At 38.9% G+C, this 15,616-nt stretch overlaps 1 protein-coding gene across 1 annotated transcript; it reads right to left on the bottom strand.

Moving 5' to 3' along the window:
- Positions 1–2,341: 2,341 nt before the first annotated feature.
- Positions 2,342–13,837, bottom strand: LOC138879681 (uncharacterized). The gene is made up of 6 exons (XM_070159304.1): positions 13,521–13,837; positions 12,598–13,436; positions 2,857–3,031; positions 2,715–2,731; positions 2,540–2,596; positions 2,342–2,430 (listed from the first exon to the last, which is right to left on the bottom strand). The coding sequence occupies exons 1-6, from the start codon at positions 13,835–13,837 to the stop codon at positions 2,342–2,344; spliced, it is 1,494 nt and encodes a 497-aa protein (XP_070015405.1).
- Between the last annotated feature and the right edge of the window lie 1,779 nt (positions 13,838–15,616).

Below are 15,616 nucleotides of genomic sequence, written 5' to 3'. Positions count from 1 at the left end.
CGATTCAATTGACTCAAAAACAAAGCTGACATTTTTCAAAATTTTTATTTCAAAAGTAAAAACCCAGCTTTGCAAATACGGCCTTTCAGCATTTCCAAGGAAAGATTTTAAGGCTATGCTCCCTAACCGGCTAAAAATTTGAAAAGGACCGAAGGTGGTTGTTTTTGCAAAAACAGCCTTCCGGCGTTCTTTTGGGGACATTCGGCTATTTTTGACAATAATGGCATCACCCTACTTATTTTTTAAATAAAAATAAATAAAATAAGATTTTTGTTCTTTTCGGGCTAATTTGCAAAAGGAAAGTTAGACCCGATGGGGGTTGCCTACGTATCTCACATCCGGTGAGAATCAAACTGGCGTAGTTCGGGCAAATTTGTCAAAATAAAACCAACTATTTTTCCTTTCTAAAACACAAAGATTTTCCTTTTTTTTTCTTTTCTTTGAAAACTACAAAATTCTCTTTTTTTCAAAATTTCGGCAGAGTTTCGGTATGTTTTGGGACATTGGTTATTCAAAACAGACACTTATCCCTCTCAACCATCTAAGTTTTCCTTGTAAGCCGGTCAACATGCAAATCCGAAGCAAATAAATGCGCAAGTAGCAAGTAAAATGCATCATAATGGTCTTTACATTTCGGGTACACCTGTCCTAGACAGACCCAACCCCTGTGTTGAGCCTCCAAAGTCAAATGCACATGAAGCGAACAAACGTGCCTACTAAGGATCTGGCATGAGGCTGTGTTATTCTAAGTTCAAAACCTGGGTATGTGTACTAGACTGTGTACCCGAACGGACAACTCGAGCCGAGGAGGGGGCTACGTACCGTAAACCAAAAGGTCATCCGGCTTAGTAACTTGTCCGAGCCTCTTTCTTATTTCAAGGTATGACACTAACAGAATAGGGAGTCTCAAACAGCGAGCACATCCCCGAAGATGAGAAGAGAAGGGTTTCGTAGAAGTTTAAATACAGTTCAGATAATATCAAAGCGGTAAAAGCAACATTTTGCAAATCAGGCCCAAAATATGTAATAAAATCAGATAATGGATAAAACCAAATACAAGAATTCATCTAAGCTCGAATTCTGAACCCTGAACCAAAGATTCTGGGTTCGGTCCCTAGAAGAGTCGCCAGAGCTGTCACACCTCTTTTTTACCTACACCCCGAGAAGGGTGTATATGGGAGTTTTTATCAACTTAAAGTGACAATCAAAACGGGATTATTTAAATATTCAGAGTCGCCACTTGGGATAATTTATGGTGTCCCAAGTCATCGGTTTAAATCTCGAGTCGAGAAAAAGATTGACTCTGTATTACAGTCCGCGAACCAAAAATCCAGGTAAGGAATTCTGTTAACCCGGGAGAAGGTGTTACGTATTCTCGAGTTCCGTGGTTCTAGCACGGTCGTTCAACTATCATATTTGGATTAACTATCTGATTTTAAACAATTATGAACCTATGTGCAAATTTTAACTTTTAACCGCTTTTAATTAATTCTAAAGAAGATTGAATATCGTTTAAAACGTGCCTTTGGATCGTGCCACATGAAATGCACCCGCAATCCTAAACACATTATAGTCAACGTTTTAAGATTTGGATTTGGGTCACATAAATGCGCACCCGAGTTTAGGAAAGTAATTATTAGAATAACGCACCTAATGCGACTACGCGCTTGCAACTTTGCGATGGCCATGAAAAGTTTGTTAAATGGCATGCCTCGATTTCTATAGGATTAAAGTTAATTAAGCGAGGGCCACGCATTTTGAGATTTTGTTTGGCATGGCACATCCCGATTTATTCTAGCCCCAAAAGGTTTCTAAACTAACTCATGAGGGCCATAAACTATTTACATTATCTAATATGGCGCGCCTCAAATCAAGGAGAGCTTAATTAACTTCAACAAAATATAACTCGGAACCTTTGTTTACGCAAATGCCACTACGAAGAAAATCGGGCTCACATATCGAAGCCCGCCCCAGTGAATAGACGGGCGAAAAGGGCAGTCTAAGTTACTTGGAACCTTTCATTCAATTGGGCTAATGGGATCAAACAATTTGGTACAAAAGTTAATTAATCCCAAATCAATCGAAACTATCTGAAACAAAGCTTGAAATAACATTTTTTCTTACTTTTGGATTTTAACAATATGGACATGAACTGATTAGACAGAATTCTGGATGCTAATTTCTCACAATTTAGGCCAAATCTGCTGTGGAAAAGTGAAACCAGCAACAACAATTAAACACGTTGCTGGGCTCAAAACATAAGCCTAGATAGCATTGGCACACTGTTCTTCTTTGCACATAGCCCAGAATCCAAGGCTTAGTGAACACAAACCTTGTACAATCAAGGCTGAAGATCAAGACTTGATATCGAGTCTATTCCAATCAATAAACTACCATTTGCAACAACAATAAACCTGTTAACCCTCATCCCTACACAGTAAATTGGGACACAAAGTAGTTTCAAAGGCTACTAAAAACACATGCTCGACTTCAGCTACCCAAATATTCATGTTTGAATTCAATTCTAAGCTAAATTTACAAACAAACTTGAACTTAAACTCACTTAACTCTTTCTCAATATTGACAGTAACGAAATCTAGGAAATTAACACCATTCACTTGAATCAAAAGAAGAAGAAAAATCAACACCCCAAACTCTTAAAGAGCACAAGTTTATTTTTACAGCATACCAATGACATAAGATAATCGAGCTACCATGCATAGTACAGAGTCTATTACAGAACATTTAAAGACATAGAAGAAGTCAATGAAAGGAAATTCAATAACTTGTATTTAGTCAGGCTTCAGCTCGAAGTACATGTTCCTAATCACTGGTTGACAATGGTTTGGAAGATACCTCGTAACAAGCAGCAAAACAAAAAGAGAAACTGAGTTGAAATCAGAACAGAAACAGCAGAAATCGACAGCAGCAACAACACAACCCAATTTCAGCAAATGAAACCAGAAAAATTGATTTACAACCCAATGGAACGGTAACCAGGCAACAGAACTCAACCTAGAACTTTCAAAAACTAGATTTAAACCATTTTTATCTCATAGAGTCAGAAAATGTTTCAGTATTTGAAAATTTTCAAAGACCAAAACTGGGAATTCAATGGAACAATGTTTTTTTTTCAATCGACCCTAATTTTCTGTTTTTTTCTATATATATTTTTTCCTTGACTTGAGAGTCAAGTTAGGATGACTTTATAGGTAAGGCACTAGGGCAGCCTCAAAGAGTTCAAAGTTGCACTTAAAACCTTCTGAAATTTTCTTTTTAGCTTAGAAATCCCTAGTGTAAACCTCAGAATTTCAAAATAGCCCCCACCCCAGCTTCTAGGAAGCTTCCTAGTTCAGTTATATAAGATTCCCCTACCTATATTCCCCAATTTACCCCCTAAGCATCCTGTTTTTACTTCAGACAACCTGGCCAAAACATGGGCCAAGTTGACCCAGGTTCATTTAGTGGGTCTAAGTCTACCAATCATGGGCTAGACCTTTTCTTTTGAGCCCAATTTGACTCGAGGTTTCACAGAAGAACTTGAAGAAAGAGAGAAAAAAACAATACCTGGGGGAAGGGGACTAAACCGAGTCACAGACTCTTTGTCCTAAAAATGTCAGGGGCCCAAGTAGCACGGGCAAACCAATTAAACTAGTCTTCAAGTTCAGAAACACTAATTAACTTAAGACGAAAAACATGCAAAAGAATTGGAGTATCGGAGAAACAAAGAAGAAAAGAGAAATAAAAATCAAAACATGCACAATAGGAAAATAGGAAGATGGAAAAGAACTCACATGAAAATCAAACACAGAAGTTGAAAACAAATAACTCGGCCCGTAAGAAGTGCGAGAACTTCGAATCTTTAGAATTTTCCGGATAAGTTTGACATTAATCATGTGTTCTTGTAAAGAACACATAAATAACGTCGAACTAGACCCAAATCCCACTGAGATCTTGAATTTGAGTTGGTTTGGAATTTTAGGGCTTGAACTAGATTCAAGATTCGACGAGTTGGGCTGTGATTTGAGAAAAACCAATCAGAGATTTGGAATGAGGGGGTCTTGGTGGTCATAGGGTGTTATTCTGGCGGTGAACAGAGGTGGCGCCGCCGGGCTAAAGCGGCAGGAATATGAGGGCGGCGCTAGGGTTTCTTAGGGTGGTTTGTGAGAGGAGTGAGGGAGATGAGAGACGGGGTTTGGGGGGTAGTGAGATTAGGACACTTAAATATTAAGCCCTCCCCACTTCCCCGTCGTTGGATTAGAACAACTCGATAGCTTAGATCTTTCTTTCACGCAACGACGTCGTTTAGGTTTTGGGGGGGGCGGGCATTAGGGGCAGGTTTTGGGCCGGGTATCGGGGGAAATGTTTGGGCCTGGGGGGAAAATTCAATTGATAAGCCCAATTCACAACCCTTTTCTTTTTTTTCAATTTTAGATTTTCTTCTTCTTTTTTTTTCAAAATTAAAAATAAAACCTAAACTAAATCCCAAACCAAATTATCCTATCAAACTAAATTAACTAACTATAAATAATAATTACTACAACTAATCGACGTGCTGGGCTACGATTTGAGGGAACAACTCGACGGCCCAAAATAATTCCTCGTCGTTGGATTAGAACAACTCGACGGTCCAAAACTTTCTTTCACGGAACGACGTCATTTATGTTTTGGGGGGAGACCGGGCATTAGGGGCAGGTTTTGGGCCGGGTTTCGGGGGAAATGTTTGGGCTTGGGGGGAAAATTCAATTGATTAGCCCAATTCACAACCCTTTTCTTTTTTTTTTTTCAATTTCAAATTTTCTTCTTTTTTTCCAAAATTAAAAAAAAATAAAAATAAAACCTAAACTAATCCCAAACCAAATTATCCTATCAAACTAAATTAACTAACTCTAAATAATAATTACTACAACTAATTAAAAACCAAATTCAAGGAAAAAATTACCGAAAATCAAGATTAAAATTAAAAAGCAAAAAATAAACTATTGTTTTGTGATTTTTTCCATTTTTATAAAACAACTAATTTGTTAATTAATCCTAAAATGTAGAATTAAATCCTTAATGCAAATGCAACATATTTGTTTTGTATTTTTCACTAATTAAAAAGCACAAACAAAATGCAAATAATTAACAAAAAATGCCACGAAAATCCACAAAATTGCAAAAACTGAAAGAAATTATTTTGTTTTGAATTTATGGGAGTAATTTATATAGGGCAAAAATCACGTGCTCGCAGCTGCCCCGCTTTGACCGAAAACACGAAGAGGTTTCGTGCAAAGATAAAGTGAGCGGATACGAGCGATTTTTGCCCGTTTTAATACTCCGTGGGAAGCATTTTTTGAAAGATTTGACCGCACCCTGCTTCCGAGGTTGCCTACATATTCTTGGCTAAAAAGGAATCAGGTCAGTGTAGTTCAGGAAGTTTTGGTAGCTGGGACTACCATGAAGCTGTGATATCACTGTTGTTGCTGCTGCTACTACTACATACTGCATCCCCTTATTACACCATGATAAAAATAAAAGAATCTAGACTAGACTATGATCTATGCATTACAAAATCCTATCTATACCCTCAAACTTGCTCTCGTTGTTCTTGTTGCCTTGTTGATTTGTTTTCTCCCGGTGAAATCCCTTTGTTGCCCCCTTGAATTGTAATCTGAAATGTTTTCCTTTTCTCCAGATGGATACCTGACTGCCAACTACACTTTGAGATAAAAGGGCTTGTGTTAAAAGAAAGAAATTCAATTATTTAACAAGTGGCTTGGGCCATCACAAACAATTAACTGGAAAACCGGGCTCAACAAAGACGAAGCAGGTCCAAGTCCCAATTGTGAATGCTCTCAGATTTGGGCCCAAAATGAGCCCAAGTATAAGGAGGGAAAGGATGCCCAAAGGCATAGCGTCACACCCTCGAGTCTGGGGTTGAGCTCTCATTAACTGGGCCAGCTTTAGGCCCAACTTTCAAAACCAACAATTGCTCAAATTCAACTAAATGCCAATCATCTAAGACTACATGAAACATGAGAATAAACTAACATTTTTTTTTGCTTCTGAATTTTAACTGTTCAAGCACAGAGCAACTAGATAAACATTCTAAATTTAAAAGCTTCCAAATCAAACAATCATGTGGAAATCAGGCTTGAATCAGTCTTCAACTAGTTTCAAAAGACAATTAAAAGATTCCATGTTTACATAAAACTTCTATTCAATATGTATAATTGACAAATGAAATCCTATGGAATTATCCAATAAATAAATATGAATCTAAACCTTAATCTCAAAACTAAGCATGCTTACAAAGCATAACATGGGTAAATCAGTACATGCTTACAAACCAGTACTTGGCATTTTAACAAATTCAAATAGAAATCAATGTTAAAACAACAATGATCTCAGCAGAAACTAAACAAAAGTCCAAAACCCAAAGAAAATCGACTGAATCTTTCATTGCAATAGCCTTAACAGTCCATTTACACAACACCTAATTCGAATTCATGCTGACCAAATGGCTAAAGCCCATGATTTGTCCAATATTACAAAAAACGAACCTAAAACTAAAATAGAAATTAGCAAACAACAAGTAAAACAAAACTAACTATAGAGTTTGATGATTTTCAGAAATGTAGGAAAACAGACATTTAATAAACTGATGCTTTCTATATTTCAAACTCAGGCAAATTACTTTGTGTTCCACCATTTCACATGTCAAGGAGGTGAGAAATACCTGGAAATAAGAAAGGAAACAAAAGAAGTGAGGAATCAGTAGACAGCAGCAGCAGAAATCAACTTAGAGCCCAGTAATGGAACAGTACCTCAACAAACAGCTCAAACCAGACTTTCAAAAAACCAATACTCAAACCATCTTCATCCAAATACAAGACTGTGAACCTTTTTCAGAACTTCTAGCTAACAAGGAAGATCAGAAAACCAGAAACCAAGCTAAATTTTGAGCAGTTTTCAACCAAGAAATGCAGGAAATTCAGTGTTGTTTCAGAGTTTTATCAAGACTTAGCCGTTTCAGTTTTTTAGGATTTTTTTCTCTCAAATCTGCCTTGCTAATGAAGAAAGGATACCTTTATAAGCAAGTCTTTAGGGCAGCATAAAGAAATCAGTTTTTTGCACTTAATACCTTTTTGAATTCTCATTATTGCTCACATACCCTTAATTTTAAAATCAGATTTTCACATTAATCCTAAAGGCACGTTCTAGGCAGCTTCCTATTTAGTTAAAGATATATTCCCTAGCCTAAATCCCTAAACTACCCCTTAAGGACCCTGTTTTTACCCCTGAAGCCAAACAGATATGGGTCAAATTGGCCCAATTCAAAACGTTATGGCTCTGTAAATCCGGGTCTTGGGCTTCAAATTTTTAGGGTCCAAGTCCAATTGAATTCATACAAACCACAATTCAAAATCAACAAACAGAACTTATCGGCCTAAATGACCTACTGAGTCATAAAGACTTATGAAGTCTTGCGCACAAAGGAAAAATAGAAACAACAAAAAAAATGAAATTCGAACAAATATAATGCAAAAAATGGAATCATGCTAATTAAAACAAATTAATACCAACATGCATAAAGAACATTACCCTGAAGAACTAAAAAAATGAAAAAGAATTCAGAAGAACAGAAAGAAACAGATGATAAAAAATGAAAGAGAAATGAGGAAAATATTAAACAAAAGAAAAGGGGAAACACCTAAAAAAACTTGGACAATAGGGAACGGAAGGTGAGTCTTGAAATCCTCTAATTTTCGTCCCAATTTGATATTAATCGTGTGTTCTTATCAAGAACACACGAATAAAGTCAAACTAGACTTAAATCTTCAACGAAATCTCAATTTGGATGATTTTTGGGATTTTAGGGTTCAAACTTTCGATTTAAGATTCAAGGAATTTGGGACAGATTCGAGGGAAAAGAGTTAGGGATTGGGGAAGCGGAGGTGAAGGGGGTTCTGTGGTGTGGATTTGGGCCGATTTGGTGGTGGCGCCGCTAGCTAAAAGGCAATGGAAAATGGGGCGGCTCTAGGGTTCCGTTTGGGTCTTTGAAGAGTAGGGAAATGAGAGAGACGGGTTTGGGGGGGTACAGATTCGGACACTTTTATATTATTGAGCAACCAGTTCCCAAGCCGTTCGATCTGGGGAGATCAAAGGCTGGGATTGAAGGACCTAAAACGGCGTCGTTTGGTTTATGTGGGGATTGGACCGGTTTTGGAACAGGTTTGGGCTATGGGTCAAATGGATTTAGTCGGGTTTCAGGGAATAAATCAATTGGCCTTGGGAATTTAATGAAATTAGCCCAAAAATCTGATTCTTTCACTTCTTTTCTTTTTTTTTTCATTTATTTTAAAAACTCTTTTCTTTTCAAAATTAAAAATAAAATCTAAATTAATTCCTAATACAAATTATCCTACTAAATTAAATTATTTATCTCTAAATAACAATTACCACAAATAATTAAATACCAAATTAAAAGAAAACTACCAAAATTCAAAGCTAAAAATTTAAAATGCAAAACAAGTTATTTTTTGTGATTTTTTCCATTTTTGTAAAACAAACTAATTTACTAGTTAATCTAAAAAAATGTAAAATTAAATTCTAAATGTAAATTCAATGTATTTTTGTGTTTTTATGAATTAAACAAAATTAAACATGCACACCAAATGCAAACAATCAGAAAAATTCTACAATTTTTAAAATAACAAATAATTATAAGAAAAAATCTAATTTTTGGAATTTTGTAGGAGTAATTCATGTGAGGCAAAAATCGCGTGCTCACAGCTGCCCCTCTTTGCTCGGAGACACGAAGGGTTTTCGGGCAAAGATAAAATGAGCAATTATAAGGGATTTTTACCTATTTGAAAATCCATGGGAAGCATTTTTGAAAAGAGTCTGACTGAACCTTGCTTCAAAGGTTGCCTACATATCCTTGGCTATAAAGGAATCAAGTCAGTGTAGTTCTGGAAGTTTTGGTAGCTGGGACTACAGGGAAGCTGTGATTTCACTGTTTCTGCTGCTGCTACTGCTTGCTGAACTCATTATTACACCAAAATGGAAAATAAAAAGCTAAGCTAATTAAGACTATCAACTATGAGTTACAAGATTCCTATCTATAAATCTCTTGAAGCTTGATCTTGAGTCTTAGCTGGTTCTTGCTGTGGACTCCGATCTGAATCTTGATGCTCGTCAACTATAGGTGCTGGTTCTTTCTTCAACTTTGGATCAAGTCCGGACATGCGAAGCCTGTGATTTCAATCATATCTTGGGCAGTCCGCATCTTTCTCCGTTTCAACCTTTTAAATTCACTTCTTTTGTTCTTTTTCTTTTTATCTTTATTCTGGACTGAGACTCATTCTTTTGGTCATCTCGAATCATGTGCCTCGAGGTCAAACCTGCTCAGACACCAAAACAAACAAACGAAGAAATTTTTCTGTCCTAGTTTTCACTAGGAAAATTTCATGAGTTATTTGCAACAAAAAATCTAAACTATTTCTTCATTGAAAGAAATAAAAATTAGGATTATGTATTGGGAATAGGGAGTGAAGCCCTAAATTGGGAAGATTTCCAGGTTATGCTGGAAAGATGACCGGGTTATGCCGGGAAAGAAAAAGGTCATCGGGTTATGCCGAGGAGGTCATCGGGTTATGCCGTGAAAGAAAAAGGTCATCGGGTTATGCCGGGGAGGTCATTGGATTATGCCGAAAAAGAGAAAAAAGGTCCACGGGTTATGCCGGAAAGGGTCCTCGGGTTATGTCGGGGAGTCCACGGGTTATGCTGGGAAAGTCATCGGGTTATGCTGGAAAAAAAGAAACGGTCATGTGGTTATGCCGGGGAGGTCCGCGGGTTATGCCAGGAAAGTTATCGGGTTATGCTGGAAAAAAGAAAAAGGTCCTCGGGTTATGCCGGGAATGGTCATCGGGTTATGCCGAAAAAGAGAAAAAATGGTCCTCGGGTTATGCTGGGGAGGTCCACGGGTTATGCCGGGAATGGTCATCGGGTTATGCCGGAAAAGAAAAAAAATGTCCTCGGCTTATGCTGGGGAGGTCCATGGGTTATGTCGGGAAAGTCATCGGGTTATGCCGGAAAAAAGAAATGGGTCATCGGGTTATGCTGGAAAAGAGAAAAAGGTCCTCGGGTTATACCGGGGAGTTCCATGGGTTATGCCGGGAATGGTCATCAGGTTATGTCGAAAAAGAAAACGGTTCTCGAGTTATGCCGGGGAGGTCCACGGGTTATGCCGGAAAAGTTCATCAGGTTATATCGGAAAAGAAAAAAGTCCTAGGGTCATGCCGGGGAGGCCCACGGATTATGCCGAGGATCAACTAGGGAGTGGAACCCTATACTGAAAAAAGACTAACAGGTTATGCTGGCAGTGACTAGGGACTGGGACCCTATGTGGGAAAAAATTACCAGGTTATGATGGCATCGACTTGGGAATGGGACCCTATGCCACCGTGATTTTGAATTTTCTTCTTCTCTTTTTTTTTTCTTTTTTTCAAGTTTCAGGAGAATGAGTAAAAATGCAGGAAAGAATTTGGAAGAGACTTCCCTTTCGGATTGATTATTGCCGCAAAGCTGTTTCTAGCACTTGCGCATTTCTTTTTCCTTTTTGATTGCACCTGCTTCCTACACGGTTGCTTTGGACTGCACCTGTTTCAATTTTTCAAACAAATAACAATTGTTAGTTTGAAACGGTGGTTGGTTTTGTGGCCTTGATTGTTTTTCATCACTTGATCTGGGCCCAACTCTTTTGGTGATGACCTCTGCAGTTCGCTGGCTTTTCTGAGGATTGATCTCTCTCCTAAGACCAAGGAACTCAACTTTCCAAACCTTCCAGCTGACGGTTCAACCGTGTGGGGCTTTTGGCTTTTTCACCTTATTCTTCCTCTAGGGGCTTTTGACTTTGGATTCATTTTCATTTTCAATAATTCTGATTTCGGAGCATCGGCCATCATGGCCAGTCGGGATCGACTTGATGCACCCGCTGAGGCTGGGTACTTTTCTTTGGACTTGTCTTTATTAAGAAGAACCTTGTAAATATCAATCTTGCCACCTTTTCTTTGTATTAGTTTCATAACAGAGTTAGACCGAAAGGGATTCAAAGAAAAGTAAACAAAGGACAAGAAAGTGAATTTAAGGAGAAGTGTCCTTTTCGGGGAGGAAAGAAGGACTTATCTGGGATGTGTGCAGACTTCAATAGACATGACATGCTTATTAGACTGGATGCCTGATCTGCACAACTATCTAACTCATCATAAACCCATTGCGGCTATGTTTTAAAACCGAGAAACCTTGCCAGGATTCTTTCAGTGCCAATGGTGGTGAGGGTCTTCTTCTTTTCGATCAACGGCTCCCTTTTTGGGTTTTCGCCAATCGATCTCTCTCATTTCTCTTCTCACCGTCGCCTTATAGTGCTCTTTACGAGTTTTCACTAACAAGACTCTCGTTTTTCAGTTTCTCTGCTCACCATCGCCTTACGGTGCCGTAGGTTTTCACCAATAAGACTCTCTCATTTTATTTCTCTCATCTTGATTGCACCAGATCCAAACAAACTGCATTCTCTGATTTTGAACAACTTTTGCCGATTGATCGGAAGGACTTAAACAAGGTTTGGGTAAAAAAGGATTCGAATCAAATTACATCTTTGGAACCGTTCAGGCGGGATCATCGCCGAACCATTATAACATCTGCCCCAGTCTTATTTTTTGGGGGAAATTGGATTTTTGTTTTGGTATGACTGAACCCCAGAGAGAGGCTGCCTACGTATCCTTTCGGAATCAAGTCAAACGTAGTTCAGGGAAACATTTTGTTTTTGTTTATTTTTCTTTTCTTTTTTTTTTGTTACAAAGGTCTTCGAGTTCCAAAGAAGGTAATGAAAGAAAGGTAGCCGGCTCAAAGGGTTAGCAAAAGATTGGAGTGTTTGGGGTAGCGAGAATGAAAGCCTTCGTCATCCCAATCGGATAATGCTATTGCTGCAGAAGGATTAGACATAGTACCTTTTGACTGCATCTGCATTTACAACTGTTTCACGGTCATTTCCTTCAATGTCTCCCAAATACAATGCCCTTTTTGGCAACAATTTTCTGATAATGTATGGACCTTTCCAATTAGGAGCAAATTTTGCTTTTGCTTCTTGATGATGGGGTAGAATACGCCTTAAAACGAGTTACCCCACTTAAAAGTTTCTAGGTCGCACTTTCTTGTTGTAGGCACGGGCCATTCTTTGTTGATAAAACTGCCTGTGGCAGACTGCGGCCATCCGTTTTTCATCGATCAGGGTTAACTGTTCCAAACGGGTTTTGACCCACTCACTGTCTTCAATTTTAGCTTCAACAATGATACGGAGAGAAGGGATTTCAACTTCCGCGGGTATTACGGCTTCAGTTCCATAAACCAAAAGGTACGGGGTTGCTCTGACCGATGTGCGCACAGTTGTGTGATACCCCAACAGTGCAAAAGGCAACTTATCATGCCACTGCCTAGAACTTTGACTCATCTTTCTCAAAATCTTATTGATGTTCTTGTTTGCTGCTTCGACGGAACCATTGGCTTTGGGACGATAAGGAGTAGAGTTCTTATGCGTTATCTTGAATTGTTCACATATCTCCCTCATTAAATGACTATTCAAATTTGCAGCATTATCTGTAATGATAGTTGCAACAATACCAAAACGGCAGATGAGGTTGGAATTCACGAAGTCTACTACAGCTTTCTTGGTGACAGACTTGAGAGTAATTGCTTCAACCCACTTTTTGAAGTAGTCGATAGCGACCAATATGAATCTATGTCCATTTGAAGCTTTTGGCTCAATCGGCCCAATGACGTCCATGCCCCAGGCAACAAATAGCCAAGGTGTTGACATAGGATGCAGTTCTGTAGGTGGTGCATGAATCAAGTCACCGTGCACCTGACATTGATGACATTTCTGGACGAAGCTGAAGCCGTCTTTTTCCATAGTTATCCAGTAATATCCCGCTCGAAGGATTTTCTTTGCCAAAACATACCCATTCATGTGGTGTCCACACACTCCTGCGTGCACTTCATACATGATTCTTTCGGCCTCTTTGGCGTCAATACATCTTAACAAGCTGAGATCCGGAGTCCCTTTGTACAAGACATCACCACTCAGGAAGAAACCACTTGTGTGCCATCTAATGGTTCTCTGTTGGTCTCCACTGGCTTGCTTGGGGTATTCCTTAGTTTTTAGAAATCTTTTGATGTCATGATACCATGGTCGGGTATTTGGTTCCGCCTCAACCGTATTACAATAACCGTGCCTTTCCCAAATTTGGACTTCTAATGAATCAATGTGGGCATTGCCTGGGTATGGCAGCATCGAGGCTAAAGTAGCAAGTGCATACGCTAGCTCATTGTGACAACGAGGTATGTACCTGAACTCTATTGACTTGAATCGCTTGCTAAGATCTTCCACATGTCGCCTGTAGGGAATAAGTTTGACATCTCAAGTCTCCCATTCTCCTTGGGCTTGTCGGATAATCAGATCTGAATCTCCCATGATTAACAATTCTTCAACATCTTGGTCAATCGCCATGTTCATACCCATAATGCAGGCTTCATACTCAACAGTGTTATTTGTGCAGAAAAACCAAAGCTGGGCTGTGGCTGGATAATGCTGACCGGTAGGTGAGATCAAGATTGCCCCAATTCCAACACCATTTGCATTCACAGCTCCATCAAAGAACATTTTCCACGCATTGGTATCTTCGGATATTGCCTCAACTGAATTCACCTCTTCATCCGAGAAGTAGGTGCTCAAAGGTTGGTATTCATCGTCAACCGAGTTTTCAGCCAAATGATCCACTAAAGCCTGGGCTTTCATTGCCGTGCGGGTGACATAAACTATGTCAAATTCAATGAGCAGGATCTGCCATTTTGCTAACCTTCACGTGGGCATTGGTTTCTGGAATATGTACTTTAAAGGGTCCAACCTAGTGATGAGATAAGTGGTGTAGGCCAACAAGTAATGCCTCAGCTTTTGAGCTACCCAGGTCAGAGCGCAACAAGTCCTTTCCAATAGGGTATATTTGGCTTCGTAACTTGTGAACTTTTTCTCAAATAGTATATTGCTTGTTCTTTCCTCCCGGTCACGTCATGTTACCCGAGGACACATCCAAAAGAATTCTCCAAGACTGTCAAATACAAGAACAGGGGCCTTCCTAGTTCAGCTGGGACAAAAACTGGCGGGTTCGACAGATATTTTTTGATTTTGTCAAAGGCTTTTTGGCACTCGTCTATCCATTTAATTGCTGCATCTTTCTTTAATAGCTTGAAAATGGGTTCACATGTGGACGTCAACTAGGCAATGAATCGGTTGACGTAGTTCAATCTTCCCAGCAAGCTCATAACATCTTTCTTGGTTCTTGTAAGAGGCAAATCTCGAATGGACTTTATCTTTGTTGGGTCTAACTCGATGCCCCTTCGACTGACTATGAATCCCAAGAGTTTGTCAAACGGTACCCCAAATGCACACTTGGCTGGGTTTAGCTTCAAATCATATTTACATAGCCGCTCAAAGAATTTTCTCAAGTCCCGAACATGGTCATCCTGGGTCCTGGACTTGATGATCACGTCGTCCACATATACCTCTATCTCTTGGTGCATCATATCATGGAAAATGGCAGTCATGTCCCTCATATAGGTTGCCCTGGCGTTCTTCAGACCAAATGGCATGACCCTGTAACAGTATGTGCCCCAGGTTATGGTAAAAGCTATCTTTTCTGCATCCTCTTCATCCATCAACACCTGGTGATATCCTACGTAACAATCCACAAAGGACTGTATCTCCTATTTGGCGCAGTTATCAACAAGGATGTGGATGTTTGGCAAAGGGAAGTTATCCTTAGGACTTGCTTTGTTCAGATCTCTGTAATCCACATACACTCAAGTTTTTCCGTCCTTCTTTGGTACTGGAACTACATTGTCTAACCTTTTGGTGTATCGAACCACTCGGTTCCCCCCCCGCTTTCAACTATTTTGTGACATCTCTTTAATCTTGTCACTGATATTGGTTTTAAACTTCCTTTGCTTTTGCTGGACAGAGGGATAATCAGGGTAAGTTGGTAATTTGTGAGCCACCAAATCAACACTCAGTCTTGGCATGTCATCGTATGACCAAGCAAACATATCTTTTAATTCAAACAAAAGTTGGATCAATGCATCACGGGTTTTTTCATCTGTGTGATTGCTTATCTTGGTTTCCCTGACTTCTTGAGAACTACCCAAATTAACCCGCTCAGTATCATTTAAGTTTGGCTTAGGTTTGTTCTCAAATTGTTCTAATTCTCGATTTATTTCACTAAAAGCCTCTTCTTCATCATATTCTGGTTCTTGGTTCATTATTTCACAGTTAGACAGCGTGTTTGAATCTGGGCATGAAGTCCGCAAGCATGTCATGTTATTTAAAGCCACATTATTAGAAATGAAAAAAAAATGAAAGAGAAAAATAACTAAAATCAGAAAGAATTAAGAAAGATGAACGATGAAATATTGATTTCATTTCTTTGAATTTGAAGATAACAGGGTTTACATTGGGAATTAAAGACATGAAACTAAAGAAAACATTCGAGTTACACCCTAAAATAACTCGTGATGTAGAAAA

This window comes from Nicotiana sylvestris, chromosome 10, assembly GCF_000393655.2.
Source record: "Nicotiana sylvestris chromosome 10, ASM39365v2, whole genome shotgun sequence".
Lineage (NCBI taxonomy): Eukaryota > Viridiplantae > Streptophyta > Magnoliopsida > Solanales > Solanaceae > Nicotiana > Nicotiana sylvestris.
Note: the sequence above shows the minus strand (reverse complement) of the source record. Positions and strands in the feature narration are given on the sequence as shown.

What these genes read in the sequence shown, in the direction of transcription:
- LOC138879681 (XM_070159304.1), bottom strand. Translation starts at nt 13,837, where the DNA reads ATGAAAGCCCAGGCTTTAGTGGATCATTTGGCTGAAAACTCGGTTGAC. An exon ending in GACCAAGATGTTGAAGAATT is followed by an intron (nt 13,437 to 13,520) that starts GTTAATCATGGG and finishes TATTCCCTACAG; the next exon opens with GCGACATGTGGAAGATCTTA. An exon ending in TCATTTAATGAGGGAGATAT is followed by an intron (nt 3,032 to 12,597) that starts GTGAACAATTCA and finishes GTTTAAATCTAG; the next exon opens with TTTTTGAAAGTTCTAGGTTG.